We start from the raw sequence: 16,351 nt of genomic DNA, 5'->3' as shown, positions 1-16,351 counted from the left end.
CCCTTTCCCATCCGCCATTGTCTGAAGAGTAAGGAACAGTTGTGCAATCATCTAGTCTTATACTCAGGAAGAAATACTGTAATAACAGAAATGGATGTAACATTTCAAAACCACAAAAATTGCCATTATACTATTGCTCAATCTTTTTTTCCATTTTAGGCACTTAATATTTTAGGTCAGCAGTTTGGTTCTTTTTAACTAATGAACTCTGGTACTTCAATGCAAAGCATGTTTTCTAGGTTCAAGCCCTCCTGAAAAAAATAGCTAGAAAGTTGATATGGTATGTTCATGCTTTGGGGCTAAGGCATAGGAAATCCTAGTTCACTTACATTCTTCTTGTATTTAGATATTCTATTCTTAAAACAGTGTTAGTTTTTCACTGTTTTAGTGAAAAATTACAGCTGGCAGTAGTTAGCATTTGCAGTGACGACATCCTACGACTCAGAGCTGTCCGCAAAGCTTTTGTTGTTCAGCCTGAAATGGAAGCAATTCCTATAAATAAGATGCATCATTCCCAAAACCTAAAGGATGTTGGCCCATGAAACTCTAAACCCTGCAAATGAAGTAATATTCATTTTAGGAATGTTACAATATTGCATTTTACCTCGTAACAAATCACTGTAGTCAAGAAAAACTGCCAGCTTGGTTTGTAGAAGCTACTTGTCTGGTTGTTGTTTTGAATTGTAATATGATAACCAGTAAGGAGCCCCCGGTGGTGCAGCAGATTAAGCTGCTGAGCTGAATTTGCTGACCAAAAGGTCGGTGGTTCAAATCCAGGGAGTGGGGTGAGCTTCCACTGTTAGCCCCAGCTTCTGCCAACCTAGCAGTTTGAAAACATACACATGTGAGTAGATCAATAGGTACTGCTCTGGCGGGAAAGTAACAGCGTTTCTTGCAGTCTTGCCGGCCACATAACCTTGGAGGTGTCTATGGACAATGTTGGCTCTTTGGCTTAGAAATGGAGATTGGGGCCAGGCTGTGGCGCAGCTGGTTAAGGAGCCAGCTGCAATAAATCACTATGACCAAGAGGTCATGAGTTCAAGGCCAGCCCGTGTCAGAGTGAGCACCCAACCATTAAAAAAAATAGCCCCTGCTCATTGTTGACCTAAGCAACCAAAAGATAGTTTCATCTATCAAGTAGGAATTTAGGTACCGCACTGTGGGGAGGCTGATTTAACTAATTTACAACACCATAAAAATCATCTAGCAGCCATTTGAAATGAGGAAGTATCCATCAAGATGTCACAGTGGATGATGAAACAGCTGCTCCCCCTGTGGCCGGAACTGAGCATCCCTCAGGAAGCTGGAAACTGGAGAATGTTAAATTGCCTCTGCGTCTCTGACTCTGTCTATGTCTCTATGTTCATATGTTTGCCATGTATGTGTACATTGTGATCCACCCTGAGTCCCCTTCGGGGTGAGAAGGGCGGAATATAAATACTGTAAATAAATATATAAATGAGCACCAACCTCCAGAGTCTGACACGACTAAACTTAATGTCAGGGGAAAACCTTTACCTTTACCTAGGATAACCAAGCCCTTAGCCACTAAGAAACTAATGATTGAGAAACATTCTCAATCACTTGTAAAGACTGGCTCATCAAATCTATGCTGGAACAAGGTTATTAAGTTCAGATTAAATTTGTTCATTTATTGACTAGCTTTTGAGTATGATCATTGCTCTCTTTTGTGGGCCTTTTCACGGGAATGATAAAAACAGTCTTCCTTTTGAAAATCTGTCTATGTCATTACTTTTCATCTCTCGCCATTGTCGATGAACCCTCTTATTGTGCAATAAACCCCACTTTAAACATCTTATGAAATAATTGATGCCAGAAGTTTGTTGATAAAATTGCACTACAGCAGGAACAACAGATCTTGCATTTCTGCTGAAGTGGGCAGTGATCAATATAAGTGCAGGGCAGGTGAACAGACACATATTGAGGCAAAGAAAGTAGTAACAACTGGAAATGGCACATTCATAACTTAACATAAAGTTACATTATTTTGAAGCACAGAAGAAATGAGATCTGGCTGGATGGAAGGGCTTTAGTGGTTGCCATTCTCAATCACAAGAAATTACAAGGTGACTCCGTGTGTTATTCACCTCTATATGCAAAAATTAACAGGATTGCAGATATTGTCCTTGGTGATGTCTGAGATCTGCAGATCAGGAGTGGCATTCTGCCTCTCACCAGCCCTCCCCATTTTTAAAAAACATCCACACAGAATGCTCCCTGTATGTGTGAAAAAATACATGTGTACGTATGTCCATATCCCCATATAACCTTGAGTTCTCTCTGTAGACTTTTCCAAAATGGTGATGGGAAATGATGAATTCCTGTCACTATTTGAGAAAAGTTTCAGGGGAAAACAGTTATTTGGGCTGACTGAGAGGATGGGAACTAGTAGGGGATCGGGATAAATTGTTCCATCCCACCCTAGTTTAGATCTAGCCACCTATTTATTTATTTATACATACATATATACATACATACACTGTATTTCTTCAAATCTAAGGCACCATTGATTGTAAGACACTCAACTTCAGTGCCACCAACAGAAAAAATGTTTTATTTGTATATATAATAAAGCACGGCATTTCAAAAGATGTTTATTGGGAGGAGGAATACATCTTGGAAATGAAGAAATAATAGTACAGTAGAGTCTCACTTATCCAAGCTAAATGGGCTGGCAGAAGCTTGGATAAGCGAATATCTTGGATAATAAGGAGGGATTGAGGAAAAGCCTATTAAACATCAAATTAGGTTATGATTTTACAAATTAAGCACCAAACCTTCATGTTATACAACAAATTTGACAGAAAAAGTAGTTCAATACGCAGTAATGTTATGTTGTAATTACTGTATTTACGAATTTAGCACCAAAATATCACAATATATTGAAAACATTGACTACAAAAATGGCTTGGATTATCCAGAGGCTTGGATAAGTGAGGCTTGGATAAATGAGATTGTACTGTATATGCTTTCCTATTATTATTTCTAGGAAATGACTAAGCGGACAAGCTTCACTCTTGCACATTCCTGTTATGTGTCCACTTACAGTGAGGTGGAAGCAATAGCATGGTTTTATTGTCCCTTAATCTGTCTCCCTTTTCACCCAAGTAACATGCAAAATGGTTTACCTCTTAGCTGGAAAGTTTGCTGGAGCCAATAAGGATGGAAGGTATCTTTTAAATAAATCTTAAACGATTAAGGCTCTACTTCCCACAATGGCTGGCACTGTAGAATATTTCTGGTGAGGTCAATGACATTCTTGTCCAATAGCTTGTCTCCATAGGTACAGAGATGCATAATTATGAATGACAAACCAGAAAACAAAAAGCAAATTCTATGGAGAGTGAATATGTTGTTGCAAGTGTATCTATGTTTTGAAATAGCACCCATAAGTAAGAAGGAGGGATGATGTAGTCTCAGATTGTGTTGCAGAGAAGAGGCAATTAACTGTGCAACCACCACAGTCTATTAATACCTATTAATTAATTAATACTATTAATTCAGAACTGCTTTGCTGTGGTGAAAATCTGTTCAAACGTTTAGCTGCCTAAACTAGCACAGCAGATGAGACACTTCCTCGGGCCAAGGTGTATGACACCCCAGACTAGCCACATTAGAATATCCCATCAGTGCCTCTACTGGGAAGTGAAAATACAACCATGGCTATTCATATAAGTAACTGGCTATCTTTTTTGACGCTCATAGTCTGCTGCCTGAGGTTTTGTCTATTGGTTGGGTTCATCCTGGCAGAATGCTTCATGCTCCATTGTACAATCTTAGTAATTCAAGACTTATGAGATTTGAACCACAGATATTTAAGCCTTCTGAACAGAGATCCTAAACAGACCGACTCAGCTGAAAGCAATCTGCGTCCCAAAATGATCAAATAGGAGTTTGTTTTGTATAATTTTCCTCATTACCAATGAACATTAGCAAAACGTAACACAGAAGACTGAAATCCTGCTCTCAGTCACCACAAGTGGATTTACATTTCATCACCATTTATGCTTTCAAATTTAATTTTACAGTCTGACAGTATACTCTCAAACCTAATTGGGGGGGGGGGGGGCACACATCTATTCCAAGCCTTTTTCTCAAACCACAAGGTAGGTGTTTATATATTGTTTCCCCTCCTACTTGGCAATAAGCAGAAGTTAGTGGCAGAAGTGGAATATGGTAACCAGTGTATCTTACTTTGTGAACTCGGTTCATCAAGTATTGTAATCTAGTTCTAATAGACTTTATAATATTCTCATAGAATCTATACTCTGATCAAATCTATGGGATAGAGAATAAATGATGTGGATGAATCTATTTTTGGGTTGTACTACTTAATACTGCATGAGGGAGTATACAGGATGAAATGTTCCTTCCTATGAATTGACAACAGTAACGTCCTGTCATATAGAATAGTGGTCCCCAAGGTTTGGTCCCTAGGTCTTGTTGGACCAGTTCCCAGAAGTATTTATCAGCATGGACACTGATCAGCATTTTTTGGGAACTGACTTCAACAATTTCTGAAGAAAACTGACATGTTCCATTAGATGGCAGAGAGGAGAGTTTTAATCCAGCCTTCTCCCCGAGGTACCAAGTTCCCGAATACTGCAATTTTTATCTATAGGAAGGCACTCTGTCTCATGGATATTCATCTGCAGACAAAATACCCAGCTAAAACACAATTTTATTTCTTGCATCCATTGCATTCATACAAAGGTGTGGAATAGATATAGCTGTACAAAAAGGGATGCAAAGGAGAAGCATGACTGAAGCTGCAGTGTTCTGTACATTTCTTGTGAAGGTACTTAACAGGCAACTGAGGTTTGGGGCAGGTTCTGCATTGCTTCCTTAGAGGGGTGGCTGGTGGATCTGTTGCTTTAAGAGCAGCAAATCCAATGTCAGCTTTATGGTTTCTCTACCACAGTTGACTTGGAACCAGACATCTGTTGAGAATAGGGTCTATTTAGATGGCTCATATACAAACAGCTGTAGGACAGCAACTGTAAGACCACAAGTGGAGTCGCTGCCTCTGCAGTAACAGATCCACTGGTCCCTGATGTACCAACTGCTTTTTTTTTGTCTCCACAGGTATTGAACAACTATGTTGTTCTTTATAACTGACTGAGGCAAATAAGGGGCAGCGGAATATTCTCCATTGAAATAGTTTGCTGAACAATAATGGGTGACAAACTGCTTAATGTTGGTTTAATTCATACCCTCTCATATTTCTGTATGTCTTTCTTCAAGTAACCAATGCAGCATAGAAAGAACAATCCTGTTGAAAAGTAATTCATTTGCTTTCCCTGTACACAAGTCTTTCCCCTCTGCAAATAATAGCTGGCTTGCAATCCTTCTTGCAAGCTCTTTTTTCTTTTCCACACACACAAAAATAGTAGAGCCAGTGAAGTTGTGTAATCCATTTTAATTACCTTCCATGGACCAAACAGTCTTAGAAACTGCCTGAAGTGTGTGCACACACACAACTCTTGGAGAAACGGCCCCTGCCACCTAACATATCACCTGTCAGAGTAAAAGCAATTTTTCTAGAATTCATTATTTCCCAAAATGGATGTATACAAACTTGAGGAAAACCACAGAGTCAACATTGATTTATACTGTTCATCATTCCCAGCACCAAAACTTAATCACACAATCCCATTCTTCATTCTTTTCCATTGTTTTTCCTCCATCAGGAATCCAGACATTTACAATAAATAAAAGGTTTTTCCTTTTTGTTTTTCTTTTTTTGCTTTGGTGCTTGCATAATCAAAAGGTTTTTGAAGAACAGATCAGAAGAAAGAGTCCTGTGTCTTTGCTGACACAACTGCCCTGATTGTACAAAGCTGCCCCCTTACTGTAGCAGAGAGAGATTGGATTCATGATCACATGCAGGTAGTATTGTCCAGAGTTGAATTCTGCCTTCCAGTTTAGGCCACACAAGATGCAGGCACATATGTGTAGCCACAATTAATAAACATACACTTTAGGCATAGAATTCCAGATGTGTATAATGTATATGCTCACCAATTCTCAGACTACGCACTCATACTCTCACCAGACACAATATCTTAATTTCATTCATTCATTCATTCACCCATTCATTCTCTGTTTATTGTTCTCTCACGCACATTAGCACACACTTGCTTGTTGTACATATGTACTCACACACATACATGCACAGCCTTCCTTTGTCTCTTTGCTCATTTAGTTGGAGGCACAAGCAGGAGACAGATTAAAAACATATAACTTATTTCAACTCCATTTCCATGCTTGATCTGGTGGCTCTTCTCCTGGCCTGGTGCCATTTGGCCCCCAATACTATTGCTGCAATAAGAAGGAGGAGTCCAAGGACAAGCAAAATCCACTGTCCTGCTGCGGCTTCGCTGCTGGTCATCAACATCCCAAGGAAATTGACTTTGTTGTCTGCTTGCACTTGGCCTGGGTAAGAACCAAGAAAAACACAGATAGGATCGTCTGCTGCTCCAACAGCCAAACTAGCTATGATGTTTGTTATAATGTCCTGTGTCAAAAGCTGATTTAAAAAATAAAGTAAAAATAACGTAACATAACATAAAATACACTGTTGATGCAGAACCACAGAATAGATCAGGAGTAGGTAAAGCATGGCCTATAGGCCACATGCACTCTCCAGAGCCATTATTGAGCCTACACCATGGATAATTGTGATTTTTAAATAAAAGATTTTACTGCCAAATGGTACCCAGTGGGGCACTTTTGCCCATTCTTTTTTGGGGTGGGGGTGTTGCCATTTTGAGGGCCCCTAAAAAAGCTAAACTTAGGGGAGGGAAATTGTGTAAAACCTTAAAGGCCTGTGGAAGGGGGAGCATTTTCCAACAACCCCTAGATATTTGGGTGCATTGGGGAATACAATTGTGTCATTTGATTTACAGGGAGTGTGAATAAAAATGTAGCCCTCCAAGGTCCCCTGCAGGGCTAATACTTGCACTGTCCTGAAACTTGCCCACCCCTAAATAGACAGAGGGTGGAGTGTACTAGTCCTTTGTACCAAACACAGTACTGTACAGATTGGAACTTCTTCTTCCCTATGGCTGCTTGTGAATGGTGGAAAAGTTTCCCTCCAGTGTGAACAGCGGGATCACAGAAGGCAAGAAGCTTTCTCTCTTCCATAGACCAGTTTACCTGCTACCCCAACCTGGTTGTTTACTTCAAATAGGGTCAGTTATGCAATTCAAAACTACATGACAGATGTCATGTCTCATTTAGCCCTTAATCAAAAGGAGTGAGCTGTGGGGTACTGAACAAGGAAATCATCTCAAAACTTGTCCAATTATATCCTAAATATACAGCTCAGGTCCAGGCAATTTGGCTGATTGCATCTCCCTGTATGAACCTGCCTGGCCCTGAGATCCTCAGGAGAGGCCCTTCTCTCAGTCCCACCTCCAACGCAATCTCGGTTGGTGAGAATGACAGAGCAGGCCTTCCTTCTTGGTGGCTACCCTCAACTTTGGGACTCCTTTCTTCCAAAGGAAGCCATAATGGCTTCCTCTCTGTTGTCCTTCCAGTGGCAAGGAAAAACCCTTTGTTTTTGTTCAGGCAAGCTTTTAAAGAAGGATTTTTTTAAAAAATCAAGTAAGGGGGCACTGTGATTTTAGCTATATGAATACATTTTCAATTGGGTTTAAGGGTTTTAACTGTTTATTTTTAATACTGTTAAGGTACAATTCTATTTTAATACTTTTAGGTTTTATATTATATTATAGTATATTATATTGTTTTTATTGTGAACTGCTTTGAGCCTCTTTTTATAGAGATAAAGCAGGATACAAATAATAATGATGACAATAATAATAATAATAATAATAATAATAAATCATTTGCTGTGTCATATTCTGTCTTTGTGTCAATAATAATGATGATGATGATGATGATGATGATGATAATAATAATAATAATAATAATAATAATAATAATAATAATAATAATAATCTGTCATCCATGGGGCCAAAGTCTTGGGTGGGGGAGTGATTTAGAAGGGGAACCACACATATGCTTTCCCCTCCTGACTCTGATTTCTTGTTTTTGGGACATATGACAGAAACAAATGAAAAGTCTTTAAGTACCCGCATAGGGTAGCCAGGTATATTCAGGCCAGCCTAGAGTTTCTTGATTTTTCAAGTTCTGGTTGATGAGCCAGTCTGTCAGTGGTTGGAAATAAGTCAACAAAGCATCAGCCGACATGTTGGGTTGCCCTGTGATAAGTTGCATGACTTCTGGCCATGGTTTGCTGAAGCCCAGCTTCAAGGCATTCCTGCAACAACAAAAACAGCAACAAATTGACCACACACAGGAACACATGGCTGCACACAATATGATTGGAGAAGGACCCCGTGATTGCCTTCCAGGGCAAGCTAAGAAGCCAGCTTAGCACTCCATCTTCCACTAAGACTAACCAGGTCCCTTTTGGAATCTAAACAGCACACTGAAACATTACCACCATATTATTATTCCCAGTCTCTGACACTACTGAGATGAAAGAAGCTCTTAATATAGATTCTGTTAATTAATTGCTGTCATTAGGTTGTCCTAATCTGCATAACCCATTTCAAAGACAAATGAGGAAATAGCAATTTTTCAGTCCATATTCTGTGTCAAAGAATTCTACCATATATAAGTTGATTTTGTGATTAAGCTGAGGGCAGGTTTTCAGCCCAAAATTACAGAATTTGCTATGACTAGTGGATAAGTTGAGAGTAACAAAGGGTGTAAAGGACAAAGCAAAGAAAAATGATGCCAAAGAACATATGAAATTATGTCAGTCATATCTGTTCATGTTCACCCTAAAGGCTGGAATGATGAGGAGGGAACAAAATTGTGGCTGTCGAATATACAGGAAGCTCATTTCAGGCTGCTCACATGCATGCATGTATGCTTTTTGGAAAGGGAGCTAAGAGGGGAGGAAAGACACCACGCTCAGATTGGGCCATTGGAAATGTCAAGAAAGTGGATAATTGAAAAGCAGTCTGGTAAATTCCTTCCAGCTTGAGCTGCATAGGGGCCAGTCTGCCCAGCTTAGGGAAGAAGGAATAATGAAGGCAAGGCTGCCAAAAAGATAAGCCTCAAGGTTGGTGGCTCAAACTTGGAGGAGTTTGTTGGTTTGCTTTTCCATGATCTGCTCCCTCAATCCTGCCCCAGCAGCTCAGGCTCCTTAGAGGTCCCTGAAAAACCATACAAAATGGTCACTCAGTTCCACAACTCAATTCCTATGGAAACCAGTACTGACCCATGGATAAATCAATCCAAATTTTCAGGGTAAAATTTCAGACTAATTTTTTTTTACTTACAGTCAACTAAATACAAATCTTTTTTTATCTTATCTTCCTTCCTTGGAAGCTTTTAACAGAAAGCTGGATGGCTATCTGTCATGGGTACTTCAATTGTGCTTTTCCTGCATGGCAGGGGGTTGGACTGGATGGCCTGTGTGGTCACATCCAACTCTATTATTCTATGATCCCTTTTCACTACAAAATGCAATAGAAATATTTTGAATATGAAAACTCAGGTTTCAAATTTGCATTCAAATGTAATTTGAGAAGTGGGTTTGAGCAAGACTCGTCACCAGTGCTACCGTAGAGGAAGAAGGCACTAAAAGAACATCCACTGCCTAAGTTTAGTTCCCTTATGTTTTCTTGCTTCAACTTTCCAATTTTCATAATGAGTCCAACATATGCAGGCCTGACATTTGTATCTTATTGGTGCTCAAAATGATTCAGGATGCTGATTGTGCCATATAAGGATCTCAAAAGATCTCAGATTAAGAAAGGGACAGATTTTCACAGGATTTGATACAAGAAATCACTCACCCCAGGATTGTTCCAGCTGCCTCAGAGTTGTAGATGTCACACTTGTGCAAGGGTCCTGTGTGGCCAGCAGCTTTACAAAGAGCTTGGTGGAACTGGAACTGGATAACAAAACTAACGAAGTACCTGCAAGAGAGATGGGACAGATTAATAAAAAATCAAGACCACACAGTACTCCTCCAAAGTCACAGATTATACATACTGGTCTAACATCTGCTGAGCTGTTAGGCAAATGCAATAAGCCAAGAATGACCTACTCACCTGACATAGGGGACATTGGCAGGAATGTGGAATTTTGCTCCTGGGTCAAAATCATCTTCTGATCTTGGTGCAGGTGGACATAAACCTTGATATTTCAGTCTGCACAATTTGAATAAAAGAAATAATAAACCAGCTAGTGAAGAAAACGCTGGACAAAAGACAAGCTTCCTCTTTCACTTTTATTATTTAGACCCCGAGGATTATTTCATGTTCCCAAAACTTTCTGCAACTATTTGCATTATTATTGTCCAAAAAAACCCAGTACTTCCTTCATACCTCAATGTTTCTGAAGCAGAAACGGAGCTCCTAGAAATGCAAACACACTCCAAAGCAGTGGCTATATCCATGGCAGACAGCAGCCAATAATGTCACAACCATAATGTCACAAAGTATTTCTTACAGTTAAACTATAAACGACCCACCTTAAATTCCACCACTGTTGATTGTACTCATCTTCTGTAATACGGCCATCAAAAACTTTCCATCTCCATTGGTCCATCAGATAGCCAAAGGGCAGGAAAGCAATCTTATCCAATGCAATGCTCATCAAGTAGTTAATGTCACTCTCTGGCCAAGAGAAGAAAATATAAATTATAATTTGATAAATAATCAAATGGCTCACAAGAAGCATCTCCCCTTTGCCTTAGACCTCAATTCCACAGAATTGCAGAATATTACCAATGAGCTAACTGAGTTATATTTTCATTCAGTTTATAGAACCACAGATTTGGAAGAGACTACAAGGTCCATCCATTTCAATCCTTTCAGGTAGGAAAATACAGTTAAAGCATTCACAAACTCCTTTTGCTTTTAGCATTCCTGAACATAGTTTTTTCCTCATTTAAGAGCCGTAAGAAGTAGACCATTGACACAGCAAATGACAAACCACTATGAGATGTATTTTCTTAGGCTCCAGATTCTCAATTTTTAACAAACTGTTTCTGTGTATTATAATGATGCTTACCAGGATTGTCTTCCACCTGATCTAGCAGCTTGATGCTGAATAAGTGTTTTGGAGTAGACACCGATAGGGCCATGACATCTCCAATGGCTTCATGAAATCCTGGGTTGGCCCCATCACGAAATGAAATGGGTTGGTCCTTGTACTGCAGAAAGTACTGGACATGCCCCATTTCATGGTGAGTTGTTATTAAGTCATCCATATTCACAACGGTGCATTGCTTAATTCTAAAGCAAGAGAGGAAAGATTGAGTGTGAATGCAAAGTACAGTAGAGTCTCACTAATCCAAGCCTCGCTTATCCAAGCCTCTGGATAATCCAAGCCATTTTTGTAGTCAATGTTTTCAATAAATCGTGATATTTTGGTGCTAGATTCCTAAATACAGTAATTACAACATAACATTACTGCGTATTGAACTACTTTTTCTGTGAAATTTGTTGTATAACATGAAGTTTTGTTGCTTAATTTGTAAAATCATAACCTAATTTGACGTTTAATAGGCTTTTCCTTAATCCCTCTTTGTTATCCAAGATATTCGCTTATCCAAGCTTCTACCGGCCCGTTTAGCTTGGATAAGTGAGACTCTACTGTAATTTAAGATAATAGTTTAAAAGAAAGGAACCTGAGCTGGGAAGAATAAAATAAACACATCCATCAAAAGAGAATACAGCATTTTACTAGGTCAAAAATGAAATGGCTTTTGGGGGGGGGGGGGTGAGCACTGCCTCTATTAACTTTACTTAGAAGGTTCTCTGGAAGAAGGTCAAAATAAAGTGCAAAAATTGAGCCTTTAGAATGGGATGGGAATTTCCAAAATCTCAAACTGGACATTCCCCCTGGCATACACCCACATAGAAATTTCCAGCACACCAGCACAACTGTTAAATGACTTCACAGTTTTCATGGCTTGGAGAGATAGTGAAAGACAAGGAGATCCAAACCACCATCTTTTTCCTGTGGTTTCCATGTTTGTCGGAAGCATATTATACTGGTAGTAGAATATTAAAGGGAAAAATTGGAGCTTTTTGGGGGGGGGGGGTATTAGCTCTTAAGCTCAAAATGGGACCCCATGATTTCTCCCTATTTTTGTATTACAGTAAAGGCAGCAAAATGTATCCCTCTTTTAAAAATTATTTTGAGTTCCTACATCAAGAGAACGATGACATATCAATGAATGATTGAATGAATGAAATGGCATCCCTTTCCCACTAAGTTGTTATTGAATCACCTGAAATCCTTGCGGTTGTAGAAGTCCCATGCTGATGCATGGCAAACCACTTCCCTCCCATCTTTTGGTTTTTCCAGCATGGATGATTTCCAGAACTCATCAGGCATAGGGATGAGGCCCAGTGATTTAAAAAAATTATCTGACTCTTCAAACATCTTCTTTGGTGTCCAGCCCTGTGGGAAGGAGGGTGAGTGAACAAGAGAAACTGAACCTACAAAGTGGCAGTGAAAGGATCAGAGAAATGCAAGACCAGGAAACATGTATCCAGTTTCTGCTTCAGGAATTAATATTAAGTGCCAACTGTGAGCGTGACAAGGGTCATGAAATACGTAAAAGGGAGAGGAACTCATGGTCAAATATTATAGACAGGCACATCCAGCTTGACAGGGTTAGGAAGCTGAGAGCCTGAAGACTGAATGCCTTCTGTAAAGCCTATGTGTGTATATGTGTGTGTGTGTGTGTATCAGGGCCGGTTTGACCTATGTGGCCCGTTAAGCCGTGGCCTCGGGCGCATGCCACTAGGGGGCACTGTCGACGCCTCGACAGCGCCCCGTAGCGCCGCCGCTGCCGCGTCAAACGGCAAAGCGCGGAAGTTGCTAGATGCAGGCGCAGATCGGCTGGGCGATCTGCGCCTGCGTCCAGCAACTTAGGCCGGCTAGACCAGGGCGCGCTGGGCGGGAGGCGGGGCACCGTCAGGGCAGTACCCTGCCTCCCGCCCAGCGTGCCCTGGTCCCGCCTCCCACGCTGCGTGGGAGGCGGGGTCAGGGGACGCTGGGTAGGAGGCGGGGCCAGGGCGTGGGAGGCGGGGCCCGCCAGCGCCGCGGGAGGCACATGGCCACGCCTCCCGCAGCGCCGGCGGGCGGGGGGGCGCTTTTCCCCACCCCCGCTTACTATTGTAAATTTTCTCCGGCTGGCCCTGATGTGTATCCAACATACAGGCTTCTGCTCTCAGACTTCTCCTCCCCACAGATGGACTGGAGAAGAGAACAGATTTGAGCTAAACCATCAATAATGCAAACAAATGTAGATTTTTGTTTTTGACTTTGAGTTTTGAAAGTTTAGAGAAAACATTTAAAACAAAAAAACCCAAAAAAATAAATGTACTAACCTTGCTTTTCATTGCTGGTGTGGCATCCACTTTGATAGCATTTGGGAAGGGTGCCACAAGGTCAAAAATGTTTGCCCATGACTGTGCCCACATGTTTCCTAGGAAAGAAGAAACACAGGTGAGTGAGTCAAAAGAGTGGGGAGCAAAACAAAGGAAAAACCACAATTAATTTTCTGTGATGATATGCCTGTTTTGAGGCACATTTCTATTGATAAAGGCTCTATGCCAATGAAGTGTGATCCTACTAATGCCTTTCCGTTTCCTCCGCAGCATACATACATGGTATATAATACAAGCCTTTTCACTAGATCAATAGGTACCTTTGTTGGATGGAATTCACCAGTACTAAACTGTTGTTAAGCAATACTGCCAAATGTTTAATGAGCTTTATTTTGTACCTGAGAAAAGGTGTGTCCAGTGCTAAGATAAGTGCCTTATAGAAATTGCTTCTATGCATGTTATAACCACCTCTTAGATACTCAGAATTAAGTGATCATGAGCAGGAAAATTCTTCTTTTTTGTTTTAAAAAATTATTTGGGGATCATTTATTTTTCACTATACTCAATCACATAAACAAATACATTGGAAAAACAATGGTGGAGGATCAGGATTACCTTGTCCCCCAATACAGGTGATCATTCTGCCTTCATTCAATCAAATCTTGCAGAAGAGAAGAATAAAAACCAACTCAAACATGGTTTAGCACTGCAGAAACTTTATGGCTACATTGGTCTTCTCCAAGAGTGCTTGTGCAACAACTACTAGAACTCTTCCAGTAGCCATCTATATCTTTCAACAGCATCTGATTAATGTTTTTGCTTAGACATCTTAAAAGGAAAGGAATACCAATAATGACCCAGGTCCCCAAAAGTGAAAAGTGAGAAGACCCTTTGAAATTGGCTCAGGATGTTCAGTGGATCCATATATTAGCCCAACATGAAAAGACTTACCTAGTAAATGAGCTGGGATAGGGCCCTTGAGATTGATGTGATCTGCTCCATATTTTTTGTAGAGAGCCCGACGTACATAGGCATGTAAATTGAAGTACAATGACTGAAGCTGATGCCAGATCCTCTCTAGATCTTCTTCAAAAGCTGGTGTTTCATATAGTGATCTCCAGAAAGCACCATTGTCTGCATGACCTGCACATGTGTGTAAGAAGACAGTGAGAACATAAACTGTTGAAAGATAATTTTGTAATTTTGCACTGTGGGATGCATGGTGTGTCTGCATCTATTTACTGTGCCCTACAGCAAAACATGGTGGCTCTGAAGGTTAAAATAACAGTGCCTAGATGGAACTTTCTGTGCTGCTGCTATGATAATCAGATTCAAGGAATTCTTAACACCCTTAACAATTGTTTGGGAGTCTCTGTTACTGATGCCATGGTAGACTTCTGCCAGGAGTATATTAGGAAAATAATTTTAAGTCTGCACCAGTTATCCCAAAAGCATCTTTTCCTTCCCAAATTCCATTATTAACTTTGTTGGTGCAGCAAGAGTTGCAAAATTTACTTACCATTTAGTCTGGCAGCCTTATTGCTAAGTTGCACATATCTCTTGTAAGGGGTCCGGATTTTCTTGCCTGATACATCCCGCCAGCCTTTCCATGCTTCTAGGAGTTCATCATAGTCCCTTGATTGGGCCATGGTTTTTGTAAGATCTATATAAGGATTAAATACAATCAAGCATCTGTTTCATGACTTAGCACTAGATCATTGCCTTGGCTGCTATGAGTATTTCACCTTTCCCAACCTGTTGTCTGCTGGCTGACTGGGGAATGGGAGCTGGATTCCAACCTATCTAGAGAGAGCCAGGCTGGGAAGAATGGTCCAAATTATATGGAGAGATATAATTTTTCAGCTCTTTTGTCCTTCTTTGTGAGCATGAATAATGGCAACACAAGTCTCACTGCTGCAGGAAGAAAATCAATATTCCTGTGCAGGTATATACCCACCCATCCAAATCTTTTCAAAACCAACTTGTTCTATGAATATTTACCCCCTCAGATGTTCTATAGTTTTTACTATTCCTTCTTGTTGTCATGTGATTTCAAGTCATTTTTCACTCATGGCAACCCTAAGAGCCCTTCCACAGAGCCATATAACCCAGAATATCAAGGCAGAAAATCCCACAATATTTGCTTTGAACTGCGTTATCTGAGTCCACACTGCCACTGTTCAAAGCAGAAAATGTGGGATTTTATTTAGCTGTGTGGAAGGGGCCTTAGTGAACCTATCAATGGGTTTTCTTGGAAAGATTGGTTCAGAATGGGTTTCCCTTTCCCCTCCTTTGAGGCTGAGATAGGGTGTGATTTACCCAAGGTCACTTACTGGGTTTCCACGGCTGAGAAGATTTGAACCCTGATCTTCAAAGCCTGTTGAACGCTCAAATGACTACACCATTCCTTACCAAACACTAAAATTCATTTAATTTTTAGTTCATTTTTGAGACTGCTCTCATGCACTTCATGTGTCTTGTACATGACTAATCCCATAGAAGATTATTATTAGCAGCAGGGGCAAAGCTGTATCTCAAATATTTCTGAGCTTTTGCAAATATATGCACATGTTTCAATAATAATAACAAGAATCATAATAATCTATTACATTGAAACTTTCTGAGCATTCAGCATCACAATACATTTCTATTCTTACTCAGGATCTCAAACATAATACCCGTTGAGCATGGATACTACAAAAAGCATATATGCAAAGTCCCAGTTTTCTTTAGTAGCAACTAAGCATTGGTGAGTCTTGCTCAAATCCACTTCTCAGGTTACACTTGAATGCACATTTGAAACCCGAGTTTTCATATTTAAAATATTTATATTACATTTTATAGTGAAAAGAGATAATAGAATAATAGAGTTGGAAGAGACCACACGAGCCATCCAGTCCAACCCCCTGCCATGCAGGAAAAACACAATCAGAGTA

The 16,351-nt window shown here is 40.2% G+C and overlaps 1 protein-coding gene and 1 long non-coding RNA gene across 4 annotated transcripts in view; one reads left to right on the top strand and one right to left on the bottom strand.

Moving 5' to 3' along the window:
• The window catches only part of LOC103279201 (uncharacterized), a 100,491-nt gene that overhangs the window by 21,810 nt on the left and 62,330 nt on the right, over nucleotides 1–16,351 (top strand). The gene's annotated exons all lie outside the window — the stretch shown is intronic.
• Nucleotides 5,426–16,351, bottom strand: part of ace (angiotensin I converting enzyme) — a 56,361-nt gene continuing 45,435 nt past the window's right edge. For both annotated transcript variants that reach the window (XM_008113133.2, XM_062958119.1), the window contains 10 exons: nucleotides 14,935–15,078; nucleotides 14,367–14,558; nucleotides 13,416–13,513; nucleotides 12,308–12,480; nucleotides 11,083–11,306; nucleotides 10,541–10,685; nucleotides 10,119–10,217; nucleotides 9,861–9,983; nucleotides 8,121–8,308; nucleotides 5,426–6,456 (listed from right to left, as the gene is read on the bottom strand). In XM_008113133.2, coding sequence (XP_008111340.2) covers nucleotides 6,266–6,456; nucleotides 8,121–8,308; nucleotides 9,861–9,983; nucleotides 10,119–10,217; nucleotides 10,541–10,685; nucleotides 11,083–11,306; nucleotides 12,308–12,480; nucleotides 13,416–13,513; nucleotides 14,367–14,558; nucleotides 14,935–15,078 — 1,577 coding nt within the window. In that variant the 3' untranslated portion in view covers nucleotides 5,426–6,265. The remainder of the gene's footprint in view (nucleotides 6,457–8,120; nucleotides 8,309–9,860; nucleotides 9,984–10,118; nucleotides 10,218–10,540; nucleotides 10,686–11,082; nucleotides 11,307–12,307; nucleotides 12,481–13,415; nucleotides 13,514–14,366; nucleotides 14,559–14,934; nucleotides 15,079–16,351) is intronic.

This window comes from Anolis carolinensis, chromosome 6 (assembly GCF_035594765.1).
Source record: "Anolis carolinensis isolate JA03-04 chromosome 6, rAnoCar3.1.pri, whole genome shotgun sequence".
Lineage (NCBI taxonomy): Eukaryota > Metazoa > Chordata > Lepidosauria > Squamata > Dactyloidae > Anolis > Anolis carolinensis.
The sequence above is the reverse complement of the archived record's forward strand: the minus strand, read 5'-3'. Positions and strand labels throughout refer to the sequence as shown.